The sequence below is a fragment of the Haliotis cracherodii genome, unplaced genomic scaffold (genome assembly GCF_022045235.1).
Source record: "Haliotis cracherodii isolate W230 unplaced genomic scaffold, xgHalCrac1.p SCAF_2, whole genome shotgun sequence".
NCBI classification, from domain to species: domain Eukaryota; kingdom Metazoa; phylum Mollusca; class Gastropoda; order Lepetellida; family Haliotidae; genus Haliotis; species Haliotis cracherodii.
The window spans coordinates 65894331-65917292 of NW_027266275.1; the positions used below are offsets into that span (position 1 = coordinate 65894331).

Consider the following 22962-nt stretch of genomic DNA (forward strand, 5'->3'; position numbering starts at 1 on the left):
GATTGTATACAACTCTGTATGACTGTACAACATTGTATGACTATGATTCTATACACCTCTGTATGACTCAGTACAACATTGTATGTCTGTATGATTCTGTACAACATTTGTATGACTATGATTCTATACAACACTGCATGACTGTACAACATTGTATGACTATGATTCTATACAACTCTGTATGATTGTACAACATTGTATGACTATCATTCTGTACAACTTTGTATGACAGTACAACATTGGTATGACTATGATTCTGTGCAACATTGTATGTCTGTATGATTCTGTACAACTCTGTATGACTGTACAACATTGTATGACTATGATTCTGTGCAACATTGTATGACTGTATGATTCTGTACAACTCTGTATGACTGTACAACATTGTATGACTCTGTGACTATACAACTCAGTATGAGCTATATGTGAGTTCTGGGCCAAATGTCTTGTCTTCAAGATTTGAGATGATGTATTTGATGAGTTGAGGTGTGTATCTGGTTTCTCTTTCAGTCATATGGACAGTCATTCCTTCAGCCTGATATTGCAATATTTAAACAGAACCTCGAATCATTAGAAAGCCTCAACTCCAAATGGAAACTGTATCATAAGGTGAGTGACGGTTCAATGTGGGATTGACTTTGTAGCACATGTGGACGAAATGAACAGTATGATTAGATCATTCTATCCCCATGGGAACACAGGTTAGAAGACGCCCCAAGCACACTCCTGCTGGTCATAAGAGGTGACCTAATTGTACTGTGTAGTCAAGCTTGGTGACTGTTGATTGCTTGTCATCTTACCCAAACAGACGCTGATCACAATATCAACCACTTATTATCCCCCGCCATGAGGTAGGGCAGGGGAAATTGGAACGGAGTTCTCAAATGAGTACAAAAATTGATGCCGTAAATTAAGTGTCTACAGAGTTATGGCCCTTGCTCCATGATTTTCAGATTGGTACATACTACGTGAAGTGGGGACAGGTTTCTCAGAAACTACTGAGGTTTTATGAATGAAAGTTTGTGTGCTTATCTACATGATCTAAGAGATACTTGTCAAGACTGAGTTCGAAAGTTGGTCCCATCAATTAATTGTTTACAGAGTTATGGCCTTTGATTGATGTTATTTGTGCACTGGAGAGAGATACTCATCAAGACTGAGTTATTATTTCCAGAGAAAGGGCCATTTGTGTGTATAAATTTCACATTTAATCATTTTTATCCCCCGCCGGGCCAGAATGGCTGAAGGGGGATTATGTCGTGGTGCAGTCCGTCTGTCCGTCCGTCTGTCCGTCCGTCTGTCTGTCCCACAGAGGGTACTAAGCTTGTGAAATCAACTCCTACAGTTTCCAGAGAATATCCCTGACACTCTACACACAAGATGTCGACATGTTGATGATACGCATATCGCAGTCCCGTTTCATTTCGACTAATTTTGACAGAGTTACTGCCCCTGTTTTACGGAGCTTCATGAAAAATGCAAAGAAAATATAAACTCGTTAAAAAAATTCATGCGGGGGATGTTGTTCTCTCTTTGTTTTCTAAAGATAAAAAGCAGCCCAAGTGCCTATCTCTTCTTAAGGCTTTATTTTTTTATTGTTTATGTTCACTACTATGTGAACAAACAAACTTCTAATGTGTCTCGTGGTGGGGCATAGTAATAAGGCTGTCTTCTTGTTATATTAATCATGTAACATATTCACCGCGAAAAGCATCAAGATTGCTGATGCAGGTTTAATTATTCCCCACAATGCGTTTTAAAATGGCCACTGACCGTCCGTGTTTCACTCTGTGAAAGATGTTGTTTCTGGAGCAGATCTTGAACACCGTACAATATTTCTTCACAAAACTTGGTTTATAAATCGTAGGTCTAGTGGTGAACTGGTGCCTTTTGATAATTTGGGATTTTGCCAAAAAATATTTTTTGAGTTTTTGCAACTTTTGCTTTGGCTGAAAATGGTGGTAATGCTAGTTCCCAGAGCAGATCTTGAAAACCATACAATATTTCTTTACTAAAGTTGGTACATTGATAGGTCTAGTGGTGAACTGGTGCCTTTTGATATAGTTGATATGGGATTTCCGAAGCAAATGTTTTCAAGTTTCCATGGCAACAACTTTGACCTATGGTCTGTCAACCATCATTTTTGCACCCGGATTTCACCATTATTTTCCATTAAACACACAATCACACAACAGAAGTTGGTTATCATGTTATTTTGCATCCCTTGGCATGGCCTTGTAGTGTGGGGTTAGAACAGACAATGGAGACATGCTGTCAAAGGACAACATGATATGATTCGTGAGGTGTCATGTTTTTTAAAAGAGAAACACCCTTCACAAAAAGAACATTGCATGCTACTAGCATTTCTCAAAGGACTTTATTCCGAATTATCTCCCCTGATTAGTGTTACAAATCTGCAGATGACGAAGCAAGGGGGGGGCATTCCAAATCCAAAGAAGAAAGAAAAGACAGACAGTTTTGACAAGCGGGTATTGAGAGATATCATTCCACTCATCACTATTGATTTAAATACTACAATAATACCAATATTTAACACGGGTTTTCCAACGACTGCAAATCAGATGTACTTCTCAGAAAGGTGTTTTTGAAGTTGCTGACATTAAGAAGTGATACACATAAGGAAGAGAATTTATGGATGTCAACTTCTTTATTATTGAGGAACACAACATTTCGGAGTATATATTCTCTTCCTTATTGCCAACATTGTCCTCTTGTTAAAAATTACTCTCGCTCATGTATCGTAAGAATATTTGCGTGCTGTTGTTTGAACCGTGTTTTTGTGACCGTATTGCAAGTATACTACTCAAAAGAAGTTAAGGATCATCGATTCTTTCATATTACTATTGTTAATCTGCCCTGAAATGAGAGATTACCTGCAGTAATATGAAATATTCGGGTGATCCTTAACTTCTTTTGAGTAGTATACAAGAGAAAGGAGGTAGGAAAAGGAAAGGAGCTTCCACATGAATGTCCTGGTGTCTCTTGACCCTTCACTGCATTAGTCATTACAATTTTATGTCATTGTCAAGACTACCTACACATTGTTTCGTCAATCCTCAGAAAATCTTCATGGAGATGATGCTGTGTCAGTTCCTGAACGTGCTGATCCAGGTGCTGGTGCAGAAGTCACATGACCTGCTGCAGGAGGAGATCGTCATCACCGTGTACAACATGGCGTCCATCGACTTTGATGGCTTCTACTCCACCTACCTGCCCCAATTCCTCACCAACATGGAGGGCCTGGATGACAACCAGAAGACTGTGCTGGCTCACAACTTCAAGATGGACACGGTAAGTTGGGATACCGTAGGGGTTCACAACAGTCCCCTAGTACCGACTAACGTGTGATCGTCACAATGTGTGACCTGGCCGATAGCTCGGACTCGGTAAGTTGGGATACCGTAGGGGTTCACAACAGTCCCCTAGTACCGACTAACGTGTGATCGTCACAATGTGTGACCTGGCCGATAGCTCGGACTCGGTAAGTTGGGATACCGTAGGGGTTCATTACAGTCCCCTAGTACCGACTAACGTGTGATCGTCACAATGTGTGACCTGGCCGATAGCTTGGACTCGGTAAGTTGGGATACCGTGGGGCTTCACAACAGTCCCCTAGTACCGACTAACGTGTGATCGTCACAATGTGTGACCTGGCCGATAGCTCGGACTCGGTAAGTTGGGATACCGTGGGGCTTCACAACAGTCCCCTAGTACCGACTAACGTGTGATCGTCACAATGTGTGACCTGGCCGATAGCTCGGACTCGGTAAGTTGGGATACCGTAGGGGTTCATTACAGTCCCCTAGTACCGACTAACGTGTGATTGTCACAATGTGTGACCTGGCCGATAGCTTGGACTCGGTAAGTTGGGATACCGTGGGGCTTCACAACAGTCCCCTAGTACCGACTAACGTGTGATCGTCACAATGTGTGACCTGGCCGATAGCTCGGACTCGGTAAGTTGGGATACCATGGGGCTTCACAACAGTCCCCTAGTACCGACTAACGTGTGATCGTCACAATGTGTGACCTGGCCGATAGCTCGGACTCGGTAAGTTGGGATACCGTGGGGCTTCACAACAGTCCCCTAGTACCGACTAACGTGTGATCGTCACAATGTGTGACCTGGCCGATAGCTCGGACTCGGTAAGTTGGGATACCGTGGGGCTTCACAACAGTCCCCTAGTACCGACTAACGTGTGATCGTCACAATGTGTGACCTGGCCGATAGCTCGGACTCGGTAAGTTGGGATACCGTGGGGCTTCACAACAGTCCCCTAGTACCGACTAACGTGTGATCGTCACAATGTGTGACCTGGCCGATAGCTTGGACTCGGTAAGTTGGGATACCGTGGGGCTTCACAACAGTCCCCTAGTACCGACTAACGTGTGATCGTCACAATGTGTGACCTGGCCGATAGCTCGGACTCGGTAAGTTGGGATACCGTAGGGCTTCACAACAGTCCCCTAGTACCGACTAACGTGTGATCGTCACAATGTGTGACCTGGCCGATAGCTTGGACTTGGTAAGTTGGGATACCGTAGGGGTTCACAACAGTCCCCTAGTACCAACTAACGTGTGATCGTCACAATGTGTGACCTGGCCGATAGCTCGGACTCGGTAAGTTGGGATACCGTAGGGATTCACAACAGTCCCCTAGTACCGACTAACGTGTGATCGTCACAATGTGTGACCTGGCCGATAGCTCGGACTCGGTAAGTTGGGATACCGTAGGGGTTCACAACAGTCCCCTAGTACCAACTAACGTGTGATCATCACAATGTGTGACCTGGCCGATAGCTTGGACTTGGTAAGTTGGGATACCGTAGGGGTTCACAACAGTCCCCTAGTACCGACTAACGTGTGATCGTCACAATGTGTGACCTGGCCGATAGCTCGGACTCGGTAAGTTGGGATACCGTAGGGATTCACAACAGTCCCCTAGTACCGACTAACGTGTGATCGTCACAATGTGTGACCTGGCCGATAGCTTGTACTTGGTAAGTTGGGATACCGTAGGGCTTCACAACAGGCCCCTAGTACCGACTAACGTGTGATCGTCACAATGTGTGACCTGGCCGATAGCTCGGACTCGGTAAGTTGGGATACCGTAGGGCTTCACAACAGTCCCCTAGTACCGACTAACGTGTGATCGTCACAATGTGTGACCTGGCCGATAGCTCGGACTCGGTAAGTTGGGATACCGTAGGGCTTCACAACAGTCCCCTAGTACCGACTAACGTGTGATCGTCACAATGTGTGACCTGGCCGATAGCTCGGACTCGGTAAGTTGGGATACCGTAGGGGTTCACAACAGTCCCCTAGTACCGACTAACGTGTGATCGTCACAATGTGTGACCTGGCTGATACCTTGGACTTGGTAAGTTGGGATACCGTAGGGGTTCACAACAGGCCCCTAGTACCAACTTGCGTGTGATCGTCACAATGTGTGACCTGGCCGATAGCTTGTCGTTAGCTTGCTTGCCACATCCAGACTTGATTCTTTATGGATAGCCATGATATAGCTGGAATGTTGCACCATTACTGCTTACATCAACATTCATTCTATGTACGTTTGGACATGTCAATGTTTATGGAAGCTAATTTGGCAGACCGCACTTGTATTCATAAATTAGCCTAGATAATAACTAAGTGTGTTTGGTTGTGATAATTTCAGCATTTTCATTTCTTATTAGTCAGTTTGTAATATACTTCTTGTAATACACTCATGATTTAATCCAGTGTTATATCATATGAAATGCTTCTGAAACATGTTGACCTGTGAAGATCCGACGGAGAATAGGTCTTCAGCAACCCATGCTTGCCGTAAAAGGCGACTATGCTTGTTGTAAGAGGGGACTAAGGGGATTGGGTGGTCAGGCTCGCTGACTTGGCTGATGCATGTCATCGTATCCCAATTGCGTGGGTCGATGCTCATGATGTCGATCATCGGATTGTCTGGTCCAGACGCGATAATTTATGGACTGTCGTCATATAACTGGAATATTGCTGAGTGCGGCATTGAATAACAAACTAACAAACTTTAAACACGTTAAAGCCAAATGTTGTTCTTCCAGGATCTGCCCTCCTTCACCCAGAGCACACATAGGTTCGTGAACGACATCCGCTACTACAGACTCATCAACAACAGTTTGCCAGAAGGCTCTGTCAAGTTTTAAGACACATGCCACAATTGTCCTCAGATAACATTACTGAAACACCCCTGGACTGAATAGGTCAACACCCCAAGGAGGAGTCGCCAGCTTGAAGCTTGTGGACACAGGAATCATTTGATCAGAGATGGCCTGCCAAACAGTGATTCAGTTCTCCTGCTATGTCCTGGCAGATGATTCAGTCAATTGTCCTCCAGCATTCAAGAGTCGCATAGGATTGCCAGGATGCCGTTGTACAAAACAACCTTAGCGTTATGACTGTTGTAAGTCTATGTTAAAGTATAGGAGTAACTATCACCTTAGCGCTAAGATCGCTCTGTACAATGGCACCCAGGGTGTATTTCAGGAATGCATTCCTTCTATGGTTGTCTCCCTTTGTCCAACGTCATCTATCAGCATTCTGGAGATTTAAATAGCAGTATTTTTAGTGGTATTAGTTTCCAGACATTTTGTATGAAAGCTTGGTGCATGTCTTGAAGGATCAGTCTCAGGCTAGGCCAGGCTGCCCAACAAAAGACAGAAATAAGGTATTGCTGCAGCACTTGTTCATACACAAACCTATCCCCCACACTATCACGTTTGCGTAAACCTCTTGAAATAGAAAAGTGGTGAGCCACAAACTTATTACAGGGTAATCCAGACCAAGTTATTGTGAGACATGGATTTGCTGAAGGATTTGATATGTGCAGTGTGACTGTTACCTCCAAATGTGTATGGTGGGGACAATGTGAACGGGAGTGTATATATATATATACCCATCTGACAGGGCTAGACCCTTGCGGACTGTACAGGTGTAGATATTACTGTCCATATTGTATATTATTGTGGAATGTGTGTGGATACAATGTCTGTAGTGCTGACTGATGAACAAGGCAAGATGGCAGCGACAATCAAAGAGACGGCTGTATGTGGTAGTCCCAGCTGAGATGTGAGAGGTGTTTCCGAGTGTCTGTCATGTGTGATTCTGTTGTACTGTTAGATGAGGCCATCTTGTAAAATGAACATGATAAGTTTATATTCTCTTTAGATGTATTCCTACATCATCTGCAGGTACATCTCCCCGAGGCAAGGGAGTTAACTGACTATAAAAGTCCAGTTTCCACCCTTGCCAAACTAAGATGGAAATAAGGAGTTATATTTTGGCTGGAGTGCTGAGTCTATGCATAGTCCAATCAATATCGAGTAACAAAATCGACATCCAGTTCGTGAACTGGCGTGCAGATTTCAGTCATTTGCAGAATTTGGAAAGCATCTTAGTGGCAAGAGATATTTTCCACATCTTTCCATGTTTTTAATGAAGCTGCTCACGTGATTTGATGTACTTCGTGATGTAAGACTCATTTTATTACAATTTAGATCTTGAGCTCATATCGTCTTCAATGGGCGATGCTGTTTTGTTCCAAGTGAATGCAAGTGATATGAGAGGTGGAATCTGATTGGTCAATAGGAGGCACATAGAAGGAACCTAACTCGTATGGCTATGTTTGAGCCCAGAAATTCCAGCCCAGTTCAGGCCAAGGGTGGAAACTGGACTTTTACAGTCAGTTAACTCCCTTGCCTTGGGAACTGGACTTTTACAGTCAGTTAACTCCCTTGCCTTGGGAACTGGACTTTTACAGTCAGTTAACTCCCTTGCCTTGGGAACTGGACATTTGCAGTCAGTTAACTCCCTTGCCTTGGGAACTGGACTTTTGCAGTCAGTTAACTCCCTATACTCGGGAAGATGTGGCAGGTATTCCCCTTGCTATGATTCACTTACACACTTTGTCCCGATGAAAACCTTTAACTGTTAACCATGCCTGTGCTCGTGACCTTTCACATAAGTGGTACGTACATCAAGTTTCCTCGAATGTCCAGCTGACTCGCCATGATACACGAACTTACACCCAATGCTTGCATCATCAGGACTTGTTTTGTTTCCATTGTTATATCCCTGTTACCTGGATCACCCCAAGCTTGAGGCTGTACCCTAATGGTCAAAACATTCGCTCAAGAAAGTCCCATTTATTTCCCTCAGAATCAGGGGGTGATTAGCAATCCACTCGTACCTGATGTACATGATATAATGGTTTGTTGCAGTTTCCCATAACGTGTTGCATTTCTTTAAATATTCATGTTTTCCAGCAGTTAGTGACCTAGTCGGACATATTTCATCAATCATTTCATGTAGTAATAGTTCTTGATACATTTGAAGAAATATGCCATTAATCTTTCATGTTTTCTAATCGCTTGAAAGGCTTTGATCCATATATGATTGGCAATTGCTTTGTACAGAAAGATATTTGGTAAAAAAACAGTTTCTGTATTTGGACAACAAGTAGTTTCCTGTGAGTTGACCAGAATTCCATCAATGGCTTTGATAGAAGTGTGACAGGTTCGAATACCGGTATTTCCTATGATATGACACATATGTGTCACATCAGACCTCTGTGATTGGTCAGTCATGTTGTGTTTGATTGACAGATGACAATAGGATAACCCACACTGGTTTAGTTCATGAAGCCAGGGCTTAGTGTAGTTTCCTGGGCCCACACGCACAAAGCAATGTGAGAGCTGCGACTATTGCAAGTCTGTGATAAACTAGAAGTATCGGATTTATGTTTGTGAGTGTGGTTAGATCACTTTGTGGAAGTGATTTGTGTCAAGAGACGGTTCCGGTGTATAGTCTTCATGGCTTATTCCAACACGGGGGGCGGTCGGGTAGCCTAGTGGTTAAAGCGTTCGCTCGTCACGCCGAAGACCCGGGTTCGAGGGGAATTGATTCCGGGTCTAAGGCATGATGAGCGAATGCTTTATGCATGATTTGTGATGGGGCATTGTGTTTCACAACAACTCCCTCAACCTTGTATAAGTGACATGCTCAAACAGACTGGTTGCCTATCAGCATTCTTATGATGTTAATACTGTTATTTATGCCACAGGGAGTTAACTATGAGCTGCTTATGTTGTGAACTGTCCCAAACCCTACACGACAGCAATCTTTATGCCTGGTTTACAGATTGACTTTTCAAATTCAAAGAGTTTAAATCAAACTACAAAAAGAACTGCAAGTATATATTTTAAGTATGGTACTTACAATGAAGACCCATGAAGATCTGGGGTAGAATAGGTCTTCAGCAACCCATGCTTGGCATAAAAGGCAACTAAAGGGATCGGGTGGTCAGGTTTACTGACTTGTTTGATGCATGTCATCGTATCCCTATTGCGTAGATCGATGCTCATGATGTCAACCAATGGATTGTCTGGTCCAGACTCGATTATTTACAGACTGCCGTCATATAGCTGGAATATTGCTGAATTACAAAGAAACACAAACGTTTGCTGAACTAATTGTTTTACCACAGTGAAACAATAACTCAGCTGAAAAGTTAATCCTGTTAACTACTGAAATCATTCAGAATTACAAATGTCTGGCTAAGTGAATCCCGTGCAATGTACTTTATGTATGTGTAAGTGTGCAGCAACCCGGTTGATGGCCTCTGAATCAACAGGGTCCAGATCAGGGAGGTTTCACAGTATATGAACAACGATTGATTGAACGTTCTTGATACAGGAACTTATCACACTATAGTTTGATGTCAGCAAGTGAGTTAACAGGATTTACTGTTGTAGTTGAGGGATTACATTACTCCGTGTCATAGAGGCCGTTATTTTGTTAATTTGTCAATGGGGTTAAATTTGTTAATGAACCAATCTAGAAGGAAAATATATGAATTATTTTGTGTGATATTTTGAGATAGGCAGATCATAAAACAAGTGATTAAGAACAGCATAGCGCTGAAACTTGTTTTGTGCAAGAGGCCCCGTGTTCCATGTTTGTAGGGCATTATCATCCATTCCTTGTTGAAAGTGCTTTACCATGTTTACATGTTTGCTCTTGCTAAGTGCCATCAAAATCAAAGTGCCAAATGTGATGCTTTATGACTTTCATAATTGCCTATTGATATGTAACATGCTCAGTAACTGTCCCATAAACAACACTGAAAAAGCTAAAGGTGTGGAAGTGTACATGGTTTTCTCTGTAAACTGTTCCTGTGTGTCACAGTGGCGTATCATCTATGGTGTGTATTTACATAGTCCCACCCTCGTTGTTATTGTCATGTGTTGTTCACTGTTGATGAATCCTTGCAATCTCATTAAAATCAGATCTGAGTTCTTGCCACTGCTAAACAAAGATCTGAGGACGTCTGATTACGGGTCACGTCAGACCGACCTTTCGTGGACATTGACCCACAATGGAATTCCCGACAAGACGTCGTCATTAGCCAATCAGAAGTCAGCTTTTTCCTGTTTTACAGTGCTTGTTTCAAACTGGAGATGCTTGGAAACATTTTTTTACAAATGCTCGACTGATATTTTAATAACTGAACAAAAGGACATTCTGGAATGGCCAATAGATGGCCTAGATTGTACAAATTCAGTCGTAAAGCCCACATCTGTCTTCGGAATACCCTGTGTAATGTCTTTCGAGGTTAAATGGAAACACTTTCCAACAGTCACTTTCCTGATCTGATTAGCGACGCTTTGATTGGTCACATAAAAGCTCGTTCTGATGTGACCCCAAATGGGATGTCCACACATCTTTGTTTAGCTGTAGCAAGAACTAGGATCTGATTGTAATAAGATTGATGATGTTGTTGCTGAAAGTGATACACTGAGGTACTGGGGTGTACTCGATACTGCCACCAGACAAAATCCCATTGTGTAGTCCAAGATGTATGTGTACTGGGATATGAGGACATGATACGAAAGTGAAATGTACCACTTCCTGTTTGTGAAGAGGTGGTTTAAGAAAATATACTAGATATAAGCCCTCCATCTTTGCATATTGTCCAAGAAGGTTTGTGAAAGAAGAAACAAAGGTGTCTGTGCCCTGAGTTTGGGTTTGATCTTCCATTGATGGACCACAGCCTTTTACCACAAAGTGTGCTCTCGTCATGTATGTCTCGTGTATCATATAGTGTGTCGTAGTCTAACTATTGAGAGATGTATCCAACCATGTATCTTGCAAAACTGAAATAATTGATTGATGCATTCGTGCACCTTGGTATTTATTGTAGTCAGTGTGATTCAGGATCTTCTTTATTCTGTAGTGTTTTGTATGTTGTTTATGTACCAGAGATCAGATTGTTTCAAATTGGTGCCAAGTAACATTTGGGTTATCGTATTCGACGTAATAAGCACCCCGCTCTAATAAGCGCCCACAGCGATATTTGCTAATATATTGGCCAGTGAACAATCCCAATTAGCACCTCTTCCAAATGATCAATGTACACAAGACTTATTTATTTGTGTATAATACGCACTCGTGTGTTATATGCACTCCATATCATGGGCAATTAAATTCTGGAAAAATATATCTGTCATGTCTAATACACACAGACTTTTCTTTTGTATCATTTCAGGCTGTCAGCATAAACCACGAAATTTACGATCTTTTAACTATTTTTTTCACCAAAATTATATTCTAATAACAGCCCCTTATTTCTAATTTTGAGAGCGCTTACTATGTGGAATACAGTATGTATACTACTCAACTTTTGATAGGATAATCAGATATTTCATTCTATTTAAGTATCCACTTTACATATTAAAAGAATTGTGTGTATAATGGAAAGATATAAATATCCCTATCAAAAGCGCAATGGTATATATGAGTCTGACATTTGACACAAAAATTGAAACGATAATATCGAACAGATTTGTTTTCCTCTGTTAATTAGAAAATTAGAAATATATGTGTTCCCACTTTTACTGTTAGTTATGTATGTGTGATACGTATTGTATCTTGACCAGAGTAGGGCATTATGTGTTATTATCACAGTATCATCTCAGCCCTAACATTATGACAACATGTGTCATTCCATCACAGATAGTGTTAGTGGTTGGAGAACCCACCATCTGCAGAAAGTAGGCATGGTAGTATTGTGTGAGTATTCAGAGGTTGGCCAGCTATGCAGCTAATACCACGGAGATTATCTCCTTAACTAACACCCTTCCCACACGTCCAGTCATATGCACTCAGTCAGGCGGCAGTTCTACAGGAGGCCTGCTTATCTGAACAGCACTCAAACTTTATGTCAACCTGCTGAAGCTGATGCTGAACGAGATCATCGCATCTTAGATAAATGATCCTAATAATATCGTGGTATAAATACGTTCACTGTGTTTATGGGGGTAGAGATGGCCCAGTTCATAAGGCACTGCAATTCAATGTACAGTTGTCTCCCTTTGACATGCCAGGAACCTATGTTTGTGGGTTTGAATCACAGATCCATCCTGATTATATTTCTTGGTTTCTTGGCTCATACACATGGTTTTCATCAAAGTAGTAAACATCTAAGAGTAAGACCTTCCTCCCACATTAAGCTGACACTCCATGAAATCACTAAAATACAGTATACTCCGGTTATAACAAACTCAGAAGGGTCTGCTAATTTTAGTGTGTTATAACCAAAGTTTGTTTTAAGCATAAATACAGCAAATGTCCGGGACATAAAACAGTTTGTTATAAGCATGTTCGTTATAAACATAGTTTCCTGTACTGTTCGACATGATGGTAAATCCAACTCACACACTGCCTTGGTGTCAAGCAAGATTAGGAAATAATGAAGACATCAGTCAACCCTGACTCTTTTGATCCAATAGGTTCTAAATGCCAGTTGAGGATAAAATGAAATAGAACCAAATTAATCCAATTTTGAGGTGTGCCAACAGTAAAGTGAGCTGGGCCTGTATGCAGAAAGAAAACCTAACTGGACTGAGGACCAAAGCCTGCTTCTGACAAAGCTCATTGATGAAAACAAAACGGTTTTGTTAGGTATGACAGCACAGCTGAAGAAAGGAATAGTGGCACATGTTTGAGACAGTCAAGAACAACAAGGTGTTGGTACCTTCAAACAGTTTGACATCACATAGTTTGACTATTTTCAAATTTGAAACATCAGTATTAGTTGTGGAGTAAACTTATTCATTCTATGGCTTTTGAAAGTCAGCAGTCCAATGATATCCACTCAATTAGTGATTCTGACAATGACTAATGTTAGTATCCACACTGACTGCCACTGTGGCTAGTGTTAGTATCCACACTGCTACTGTGGCTAGTGTTGGTATCAAGACTGACTGCTACTGTGGCTAGTATTAGTATCAACACTGCTACTGTGGCTAGTGTTAGTATCAACACTGACTGCTACTATGGCTAGTGTTAGTATCAACACTGACTGCTACTGTGGCTAGTGTTAGTATCCACACTGACTGTCACTGTGGCTAGTGTTAGTATCAACACTGCTACTGTGGCTAGTGTTAGTATCCACACTGCTACTGTGGCTATTGTTAGTATCCACACTGACTGCCACTGTGGCTAGTGTTAGTATCCACACTGACTGCTACTGTGGCTAGTGTTAGTATCCACACTGACTGCCACTGTGGCTAGTGTTAGTATCAACACTGACTGCTACTGTGGCTAGTGTTAGTATCCACACTGACTGCCACTGTGGCTAGTGTTAGTATCAACACTGACTGCTACTATGGCTAGTGTTAGTATCAACACTAACTGCTACTGTGGCTAGTGTTAGTATCCACACTGACTGCCACTGTGGCTAGTGTTAGTATCAACACTGACTTATACTATGGCTAGTGTTAGTATCAACACTAACTGCTACTGTGGCTAGTGTTAGTATCCACACTGACTGCCACTGTGGCTAGTGTTAGTATCAACACTGCTACTGTGGCTAGTGTTGGTATCCACCGACTGCTACTGTGGCTAGTGTTGGTATCCACCGACTGCTACTGTGGCTAGTGTTAGTATCCACCGACTGCTACTGTGGCTAGTGTTAGTATCCACCGACTGCTACTGTGGCTAGTGTTAGTATCCACCGACTGCTACTGTGGCTAGTGTTGGTATCAAGACTGACTGCTACTGTGGCTAGTGTTAGTATCCACACTGACTGCTACTATGGCTAGTGTTAGTATCAACACTGACTGCTACTATGGCTAGTGTTAGTATCAACACTAACTGCTACTGTGGCTAGTGTTAGTATCCACACTGACTGCCACTGTGGCTAGTGTTAGTATCAACACTGCTACTGTGGCTAGTGTTAGTATCAACACTGACTGCTACTATGGCTAGTGTTAGTATCCACACTGCCACTGTGGCTAGTGTTAGTATCAACACTGACTGCCACTATGGCTAGTGTTAGTATCAACACTGACTGCTACTATGGCTAGTGTTAGTATCAACACTGCCACTGTGGCTAGTGTTAGTATCAACACTGACTGCCACTATGGCTAGTGTTAGTATCAACACTGACTGCCACTATGGCTAGTGTTAGTATCAACACTGACTGCCACTATGGCTAGTGTTAGTATCCACACTGACTGCTACTTTGGCTAGTGTTAGTATGCACACTGACTGCCACTGTGGCTAGTGTTAGTATCCACACTGACTGCTACTATGGCTAGTGTTAGTATCCACACTGACTGCTACTATGGCTAGTGTTAGTATCAACACTGACTGCTACTATGGCTAGTGTTAGTATCAACACCGACTGCTACTGTGGCTAGTGTTAGTATCCACACTGACTGCTACTATGGCTAGTGTTAGTATCCACCGACTGCTACTGTGGCTAGTGTTAGTATCGACACTGACTGCTACTATGGCTAGTGTTAGTATCCACACTGACTGCTACTGTGGCTAGTGTTAGTATCGACACTGACTGCTACTATGGCTAGTGTTAGTATCCACCGACTGCTACTGTGGCTAGTGTTAGTATCGAGACTGACTGCTACTATGGCTAGTGTTAGTATCAAGACTGACTGCTACTGTGGCTAGTGTTAGTATCGACACTGACTGCTACTATGGCTAGTGTTAGTATCCACACTGACTGCTACTATGGCTAGTGTTAGTATCCACTCTGACTTCCACTGTGGCTAGTGTTAGTATCAACACTGACTGCTACTATGGCTAGTGTTAGTATCAACACTGACTGCTACTGTGGCTAGTGTTAGTATCAACACTGACTGCTACTATGGCTAGTGTTAGTATCGACACTGACTGCCACTGTGGCTAGTGTTCGTATCAACACTGCTTCTATGGCTAGTGCTAACATCAACACTGCTTCTATGGCTAGTGCTAACATCAACACTGCCTTCGTGACTAGTGCTACTGTTGACACTAGTGCTACTGTTAAATCGTAGCACAAGCTTTGACTCATGATAACATGTTCACCAGATTATGTCCCACGGTTTATTTAAATGCTAGGTGTTGAATACTCTTCTGACCAGTTCATTAATAGTACGTGCTGATTACAATGAGGGCAAAATGCTGAGGGACATATGACGCTACCTATCATATTCATGCCAACTTGTTTCCCTGTTATTAAGTGTATAAAGAATACCACAGAAAAAGACATCTTGAAGGCACAAAACTACCTTTTAGCCATCTTATCAAAACCACATACTAAGATGTATAAATAACATTTTTGTTTTCAGGGAGGAACACAATTTGCCAAATGTAAACTAACCCCAGCACTGGAGTGTAAATGTTATCAGTATTGTGTTGGGCTGGAGGGGACGCATGATTGTACTGAAACACCGGTTTACGTGTCAGCCGTATCGGTATTTAATACTGATTATTTTCATACTTGTAAATATGTACATACTATTACAGCATGTGCCATCTATATTTATATCTGACTGTATATACTTGTGTGCCTATGATCTGTACATGGTTTTGCTACAGTACCGCAGTGTATAAAACTATAACGTACAAAAATATCTGATCAACATTGTGTTTGTTTTCTTTACCACTGCCTACTGAAACACTGGCGAGAGAATGGGCATAAGAACTGAATACTGTGCAAAACCTCAACCAGTCCAACTCTCTCACTGAACCCCGCTATTGGGGTAGGATAGTCACAGCTCAGCCATCTCACACACGTAGCCGTTAAATAGTGCGATCTACCTAGCAGCCAGGTCACAGGCATAGCCGTTAAATAGTGCGATCTACCAAGCAGCCATCTGACACGCATAGCCGTTAAATAGTGCGATCTACCAAGCAGCCAGCTCACACGTCGCCGTAAAATAGCCCGATCTGCCAAGCAGCCAGCTGACACATGCAGCCGTTACATAGCCCGATCTATCGAGCAGCCAGCTCGCACTTGCAGCCGGTACATAGCCCGATCTATCGAGCAGCCATGAAACATGAGGCACTGGGTACATATTTTGTCTATAATCACAGGGAAGACAAGCAGGAAGCACTGGGTACATATTTTGTCTATAATCACAGGGAAGACAAGCATGCGGCACTGGGTACATATTCTGTCTATGATCACCAGGGGGAGACAAGCATGAAGAAATGTGTACATACTCTGTCTATAATCACCAGGGGAAGACAAGCAAGAGGCACTGGGTACATATTCTGTCTATAATCACCAGGGAAAGACAAGCAAGAGGCACTGGGTACATACTCTGTCTATAATCACCAGGGGAAGACAAGCATGCGGCACTGGGTACATATTCTGTCTATAATCACCAGGGGAAGACAAGCATGCGGCACTGGGTACATACTCTGTCTATAATCACCAGGGGAAGACAAGCATGCGGCACTGGGTACATACTCTGTCTATAATCACCAGGGGAAGACAAGCATGCGGCACTGGGTTCATAATCTGTCTATAATCACCAGGGGAAGACAAGCATGCGGCACTGGGTACATACTCTGTCTATAATCACCAGGGGAAGACAAGCATGCGGCACTGGGTACATACTCTGTCTATAATCACCAGGGGGAGACAAGCATGCGGCACTGGGTACATACTCTGTCTATAATCACCAGGGGAAGACAAGCAAGAGGCACTGGGTACATACTCTTCCACGCATCAGTTGCTGCATGAGGAAATTATCGGCAGCCAAAACATTAAAACTTTGAAATCGGAACAACAAGTTTGTGTTCTGAAAGTGATATGTCAGGGAACGTGCGATATTCCTTCACCAGATCACACGGGTACACCGGCGCTGTGCCGCGTACACGCTGATAAGTACGCCATACGACATTGCAATACAGGAACGGGTAAGTGGTTAAGTCCGTTAATTGGTTGATTAAAATTTAAAGAAAATGAAGTATAAGGAGGGTGTGTGCGTGTGAGAAGAGTTGAGTGGACAGCGGAAAGCAGATAGGTGGAGAAGAGGCGGGGGCTTCCTTCTAGTGTTCCATAGTGAAGACGATCTGATGGATAATCAAGGTCTGGTTTTACTCCTTTTCAAACTCCAGTGGAGTTTTGTTAGCTCTAATGGTTCTAAAACCAAAGTAGCAAAGGCAATGTGGTTTGCTTTTCTCAAAATGAAAACAAATCGTTCATCGTTGCTTTAGAAATTAGTTCATATATCGTTATTGTCTGTGTTGGTTTTCATAAACCAAACGTATTTTCAAGAATCAAACACTTTGCATTTCTATTGGATTTAATTCCGGTCTCCGACAACTCTTTTCAAAGACATACGGTTGGCTCTGCCGTTTTAGACGGCGCAGTTCGCAGTGCGTCTCCTAGACGTACCAGTAAACTATGATCGCGTGTTCGAATCCCAGCACGATACACATACATCACTTAGGGATTTCCTCCCACATCAAGCTGACACGCTGTGAAATAACTGAAATTTTGTTCAAAGCGGCGTTTAACCACAGGTCACGTTAGTCAAGGAGTCCTTGGATGGGTGAGGGTGTTCGGCTGCTTGGCTCCTGAGAGTTTCTAGAGCTTCGGTCCTGCCCCACACTGAAGCACGCGTAACGCATGTGGTGTCTCTTTGGCAAGTGACTTTGTTCGAAAAATGCCACTTTTCAGCCAGCAGTGAATAGGTACCCAGTAGGATGATATGGCAATGCGCTTTGAACATGATATTCAGCATTTAAAAAAGTGCCATACAAATGGTCTATTTATTTATTATCATCATTATTAATATAAACTCACTCACTCTCAAATCGTGAATTCGCTGTGCAGAGTGGCACCCACTAGGCGTGCCAGAACCCTATGAGCGTGTGTTCGAATTCCCGATTCGTCCTGATTTTGTTTCTTGTTTTGGACCTCCATGACTTTAGACTTTCCTCCCACATGTGGCTGACATGCCATAACTGAAATACTGTTCAGAGCGGCGTTAAACAATACTCACTCACGAATTTCACAATAATGTATTTGCGGTGTCTATATTTGAGTCCTATATACTAAATCGGAGTTAATACATCAAAATTCAGTGATCCGACGACCTTTTAACTCACAGACTTAGCTCCTTCACGGAGGTGAAGGACATTTGTAATTGTTGTGACTGAGTTCGTCCACATTCATAGATTCATAGATATAACCATAGATCAGGTTTTGTTAAAATTTTCAAAATAAGCAGCAACTACTAAAAGCGCGACAATGCGACAACGCAACATTTTTATGAAATGTCGATTTGTCGCGTCTTGTTAAAATATTAAAATATGCAATAATCATTCAAGCGAGACAACGCGACGCTTTTCCAAAACGATGCAAGTGCTCTTTTGTATCGAATGTATGAGTAAATTTGATTGGCCGAATGTGAACTGGCTCTTTAATCCTATGAATACAAACTGAATTGGACCAAATTTGGCTTTGTTTTTTTTAAGTAGGTCAACTGTAATTTGATTGGTTGTATTTTGAAATGGTTTTAAACCCTGAAATAGACTATTATAAATTGACCTTAGGGTTTTAAAGTTTTATATCTGTACGTGTACCGGATCATTTTAATATTTGCTCTGTGTGTGTGTGTGTGTGTGTGTGTGTGTGTGTGTGTGTGTTGCGAGAGCTAAGATCTGATTTTATTGAAATTGCTACCAGCACGAACTGAAAGAAAAACTCGTGCAGATGTAGTATTTAAATAGCTTTTGACCAGGTTCAATGTTGAATATAACCGCTGACTGCCGATTCTTTCCCGAATTGTAACCACGTGATTGTAACTCAATGATGATGTTTATCGCAAGCAAAATGGATATTTAGTGAAAAGCGCACTTTGCAATTTTTGTCATTAAAGGGGCACTAATCTAACGCCATTCCCCGGACTGGTTGTTGCCTTTGTTATTGTTCCCCCCCCCCCCCCCCCCCGTGAGTACCCGGATGATACGCAACGCAACTGAGCGTGACCAGAGACTGGGCTACCGTCTGCAAGGACAGCTAAATAAACTTGGAGGCTGGAGGCAATATTTGTTTTTTACGCATTTTTGCATAAACACTGATTGGTTAACTGTGATCTATAAAGATTTCGACAAAGGGCGCATGTTAATTAATTTCTTCAGCCTAAACAAACAGACAAAAAGAACAGCGGAGCTCATCAGATGTCATTTGGAAATACCCCAGATGGTTTTAGTTTAATACTAAAAAAAGTATCCATGCAGTGAAAGGATTTTCGGATTTCGGCTTGCGTCGATAATACGATTACTACTCCCTTGTTGTCATCCACGTTTTCTCGTATAACCCTACACTTGTGTATTTGTCGTCATTCACTTGATGCTCAGTTAATGAATTTATTACAGGTACAATTAGTGGTAGCATCACTTACATTACCTGACAAGGTTTCCCATTTGGCATTTATTGTGTCTGGGGTAATTATTCAATCTAAATCCAGGTTTGAAGTGAGGTGAAATGTGTGTTATGTAATATGCACGTGTCAGCCCAGCAAGAGATGAATGATCAGTTGATTTACTTTGTTTTGTAAATCAACGGATCGTTCCTAGTCATCAAAGGATTAACAGAAAATACGTTGATTGATTAATCACTGTTATGTTGCACAGTGGATATGTCAAGAGTGAGTGTTTACATGTCCAAGTTTTCTAATACAAAGGGAATACACTCATATAATGGCGTGAAGTGCCGATGTAAAAACAACATACTTTGTTCAAAGGGTTATCTGATAATACGTTGATTGATTGATCATTGTTATCTATCACTCAATGGATTTTTTAGGAACCGTGGACGTTATGAAAATAGTTATCACGTGGGCTTTCTCAACCGACCATTGAGACGTGACACCTATGTAAACACCTGAAACAATCCAAGTGATCAGTTGAGAAACGAACACGGGTTATAATATCCCGAAACGATATATATCTTTTAAAATATTTGATTGTTAGTGAGACACGTGACATCGAATAAGTATCTTTGTACAGCTGCAGACGAGTGGGATATTGTTCCTTTGTGTGGATATTCACGGATACATTCCTCGAACAAGGAAGCTACCTAAAATTTATACACATAAATTTGATAGGTTGTAATTATGATATTTGCATTTTGTTTTCCTTCTTCTGTTTAACGATTCGTTCTTGTTTCTCTACGTCTTGGTTGGGAAATTCTTCAATGCGCGATAGACGTTGTTTTCACAGGTCTTTTCCTTTGTAAGCGTGTATATATTACCGTCAATTTGTAAAATGTGATTCTCTCAGGCAATTTATAAAATGTGTAAATATTTCAGTCATTTCGACTAAAAAATCTGTCCAGATTGATTAAGACGATCAAAAAGGCCTACAAACATCACAACAGATTATGATGTAGGATTAGAAGCTTTTCAACGTAACATTTTCAGTCTCTTGGTGATGACATTAAACATCAAAATGTTTGGAATTTGTTATCATAATAATACAGATGGAAATGTTTTTCAGTCACTTTGTAAAATAACTGAATATTTAGATGTTTAATAAATGTGTTACACATTTGGCAGTAAAAAAATATACACACTATAAAAAAAGCAATGCTGAGATGAAATATTTACTTTGTGTTGCAAGTCAAAATAGTGTAAACGAAAATCGCAAAATTACCAAGCAAGTGACTTCGTCACCATTACCGATGCTATTTCATTTTGTTGATCAATTTGACCATACGCCCTAATTATTACTAACAATAAAAGTGACTAATGCGCTTACGAATGGCGCAGCAGAGGTCGCGAACTAGTCTAGATTTCTGCTATACATCCGGGTACTCACTGGGGAAAAACGATAACAAAGGCAACAACCAGTCCCGGGGAATTGCGTTAGATTAGTGCCCCTTTAATGTAAGTGATATTCCTTATCGGCGGAATATTTGTTTTCACTTTAAAAGTATTAGCACACATGCAGCCATCGGGGTCACGGGTGGCCCAGTCGTCTTAGGCGCCGCGATTCGCTGTGCAGAGTTGCGTCCCTTGGGTACGCCAGAAACCTATGATTGTGGGTTCGAATCCCGGTTCGCCCCGATTATGTTTCTAGGTTTGTCAGCACCATACTCGTGCTCGTGGGTTTCACCGAAGTGGTAAACGTTTTAGTCCTGCATCACTTCGGCTTTCCTCCCACATTAAGCTGACACGCAGCGATATAACTGGAATACTGTTAAAAGCGGCGTTAAACCAAACTCACTCACTCACTCACATGCCGCTATCTTTGTTAATTAAACATCGCGATATATCTTTATTCTTTTTCAAGTGGCGAGGACTATCGTTCGGCCATTTAAGTCGGCTTTACAAGGACGTCGCCACAATACCAGAAGGCAATAAAACTTAAAAGAAAAAACTAAAAAATGAGTTCTTTGCCACATAGATGTGTATGTGCAGGTTACGTTAATGTAAATTCGTGAGATTTGCCCGAGTTAGATTTTAGGTTTAAGGAAACCATTCCTATCAATTTTAAATATATCCGAATGGCAGTAAACATTTCACGGAAAGACGAGATTGTTGTTTTGATGTTTAGCCAAGTCACCGCGGAGTATCCATTGTTGTAACCCGGTCCAAACGCAGTTGGGGAGGTAGTACGTACCAAACACCAGGTGTGAGTGAGTGTGGTTTTACGCCGCTTTATGCAATATTCCAGCGATATCACGACAGGGGACGCCAGACATGGGCTTCACACATTGTACCCATGTGGAGAACAGGACCCAGACCTTCGGCGTGACGAGCGAACACTTTAACCACCAGACTACCCAACTGTCCCAAACCACAAAGTAAGCGAGTTTGATTTTACGCCGCTTTTGGCAATATTCCAGCAATATCACGGCGGGGAACACCGGGAATGCGCTTCACACCGAAAGCAAACCAGGCACATTAGATCTGTAGTTGGATGTGAGGTGAAATGGGGTTTCCGTGATTTGAGATTGTTGCACTTATATATCGATGTGCATGACGTGTGTGGCTGCTTGTACTAGTCCGGACTAACGTCGGGTTTACAGTTCTAGCCAACTGAGATACCATGCCGCAGTTTAACATGGACACGCCACTTGGACACAGTATACTGACTCCGAGCCAACCAGTCCTTGTTTTATCCCCTTAATGCCGAATGCAGACAGGGAAACAAGAAGTACCATCATTTTAACGTCTTTGGGTATGACGCGGCCAGAGGATCGAACCACCAACCTTCCGCTCTCCGGACAGACGTTGTATTCACAAGACCACGGAGGCGGACACGTCTAGTTTGAATTCCATAACTCAACGTCATGCCTCGCACGCAAATAGAGACCCGTGAACATCCGGGTTAGAATAGGTCTTCAGCAACCCATGCTTGCCGTAAAAGGCGACTATGCTTGTCGTAAGTGGCGACTAACGGGATCGGGTGGTCAGGCTCGCTGACTTGGTTGATGCATGTCATCGTATCCCAATTGCGTGGATTGATGCTCATGGTGTCAACTACTGGATTGTCAGGTCCAGATCGCTTATTTACAGACCGCCGTCATATGGCTGGAATATTGCTGAGTGCGGCGTTAAACAACAAACAAACAAGCAAACAAGCAAATAGAACGCAAGCAA

The 22962-nt window shown here is 42.2% G+C and overlaps 1 protein-coding gene across 1 annotated transcript in view; it reads left to right on the forward strand.

The window, feature by feature from the left end:
• LOC139468380 (exportin-6-like) overlaps positions 1-13202 on the forward strand; it is a 53595-nt gene extending 40393 nt beyond the window's left edge. The window contains exons 22-24 of the mRNA XM_071250307.1: positions 511-609; positions 3082-3312; positions 6100-13202. Of these exons, the coding sequence (XP_071106408.1) occupies positions 511-609; positions 3082-3312; positions 6100-6201 (432 nt within the window). The 3' untranslated portion in view covers positions 6202-13202. The remainder of the gene's footprint in view (positions 1-510; positions 610-3081; positions 3313-6099) is intronic.
• The last annotated feature ends 9760 nt before the right edge of the window (positions 13203-22962 follow it).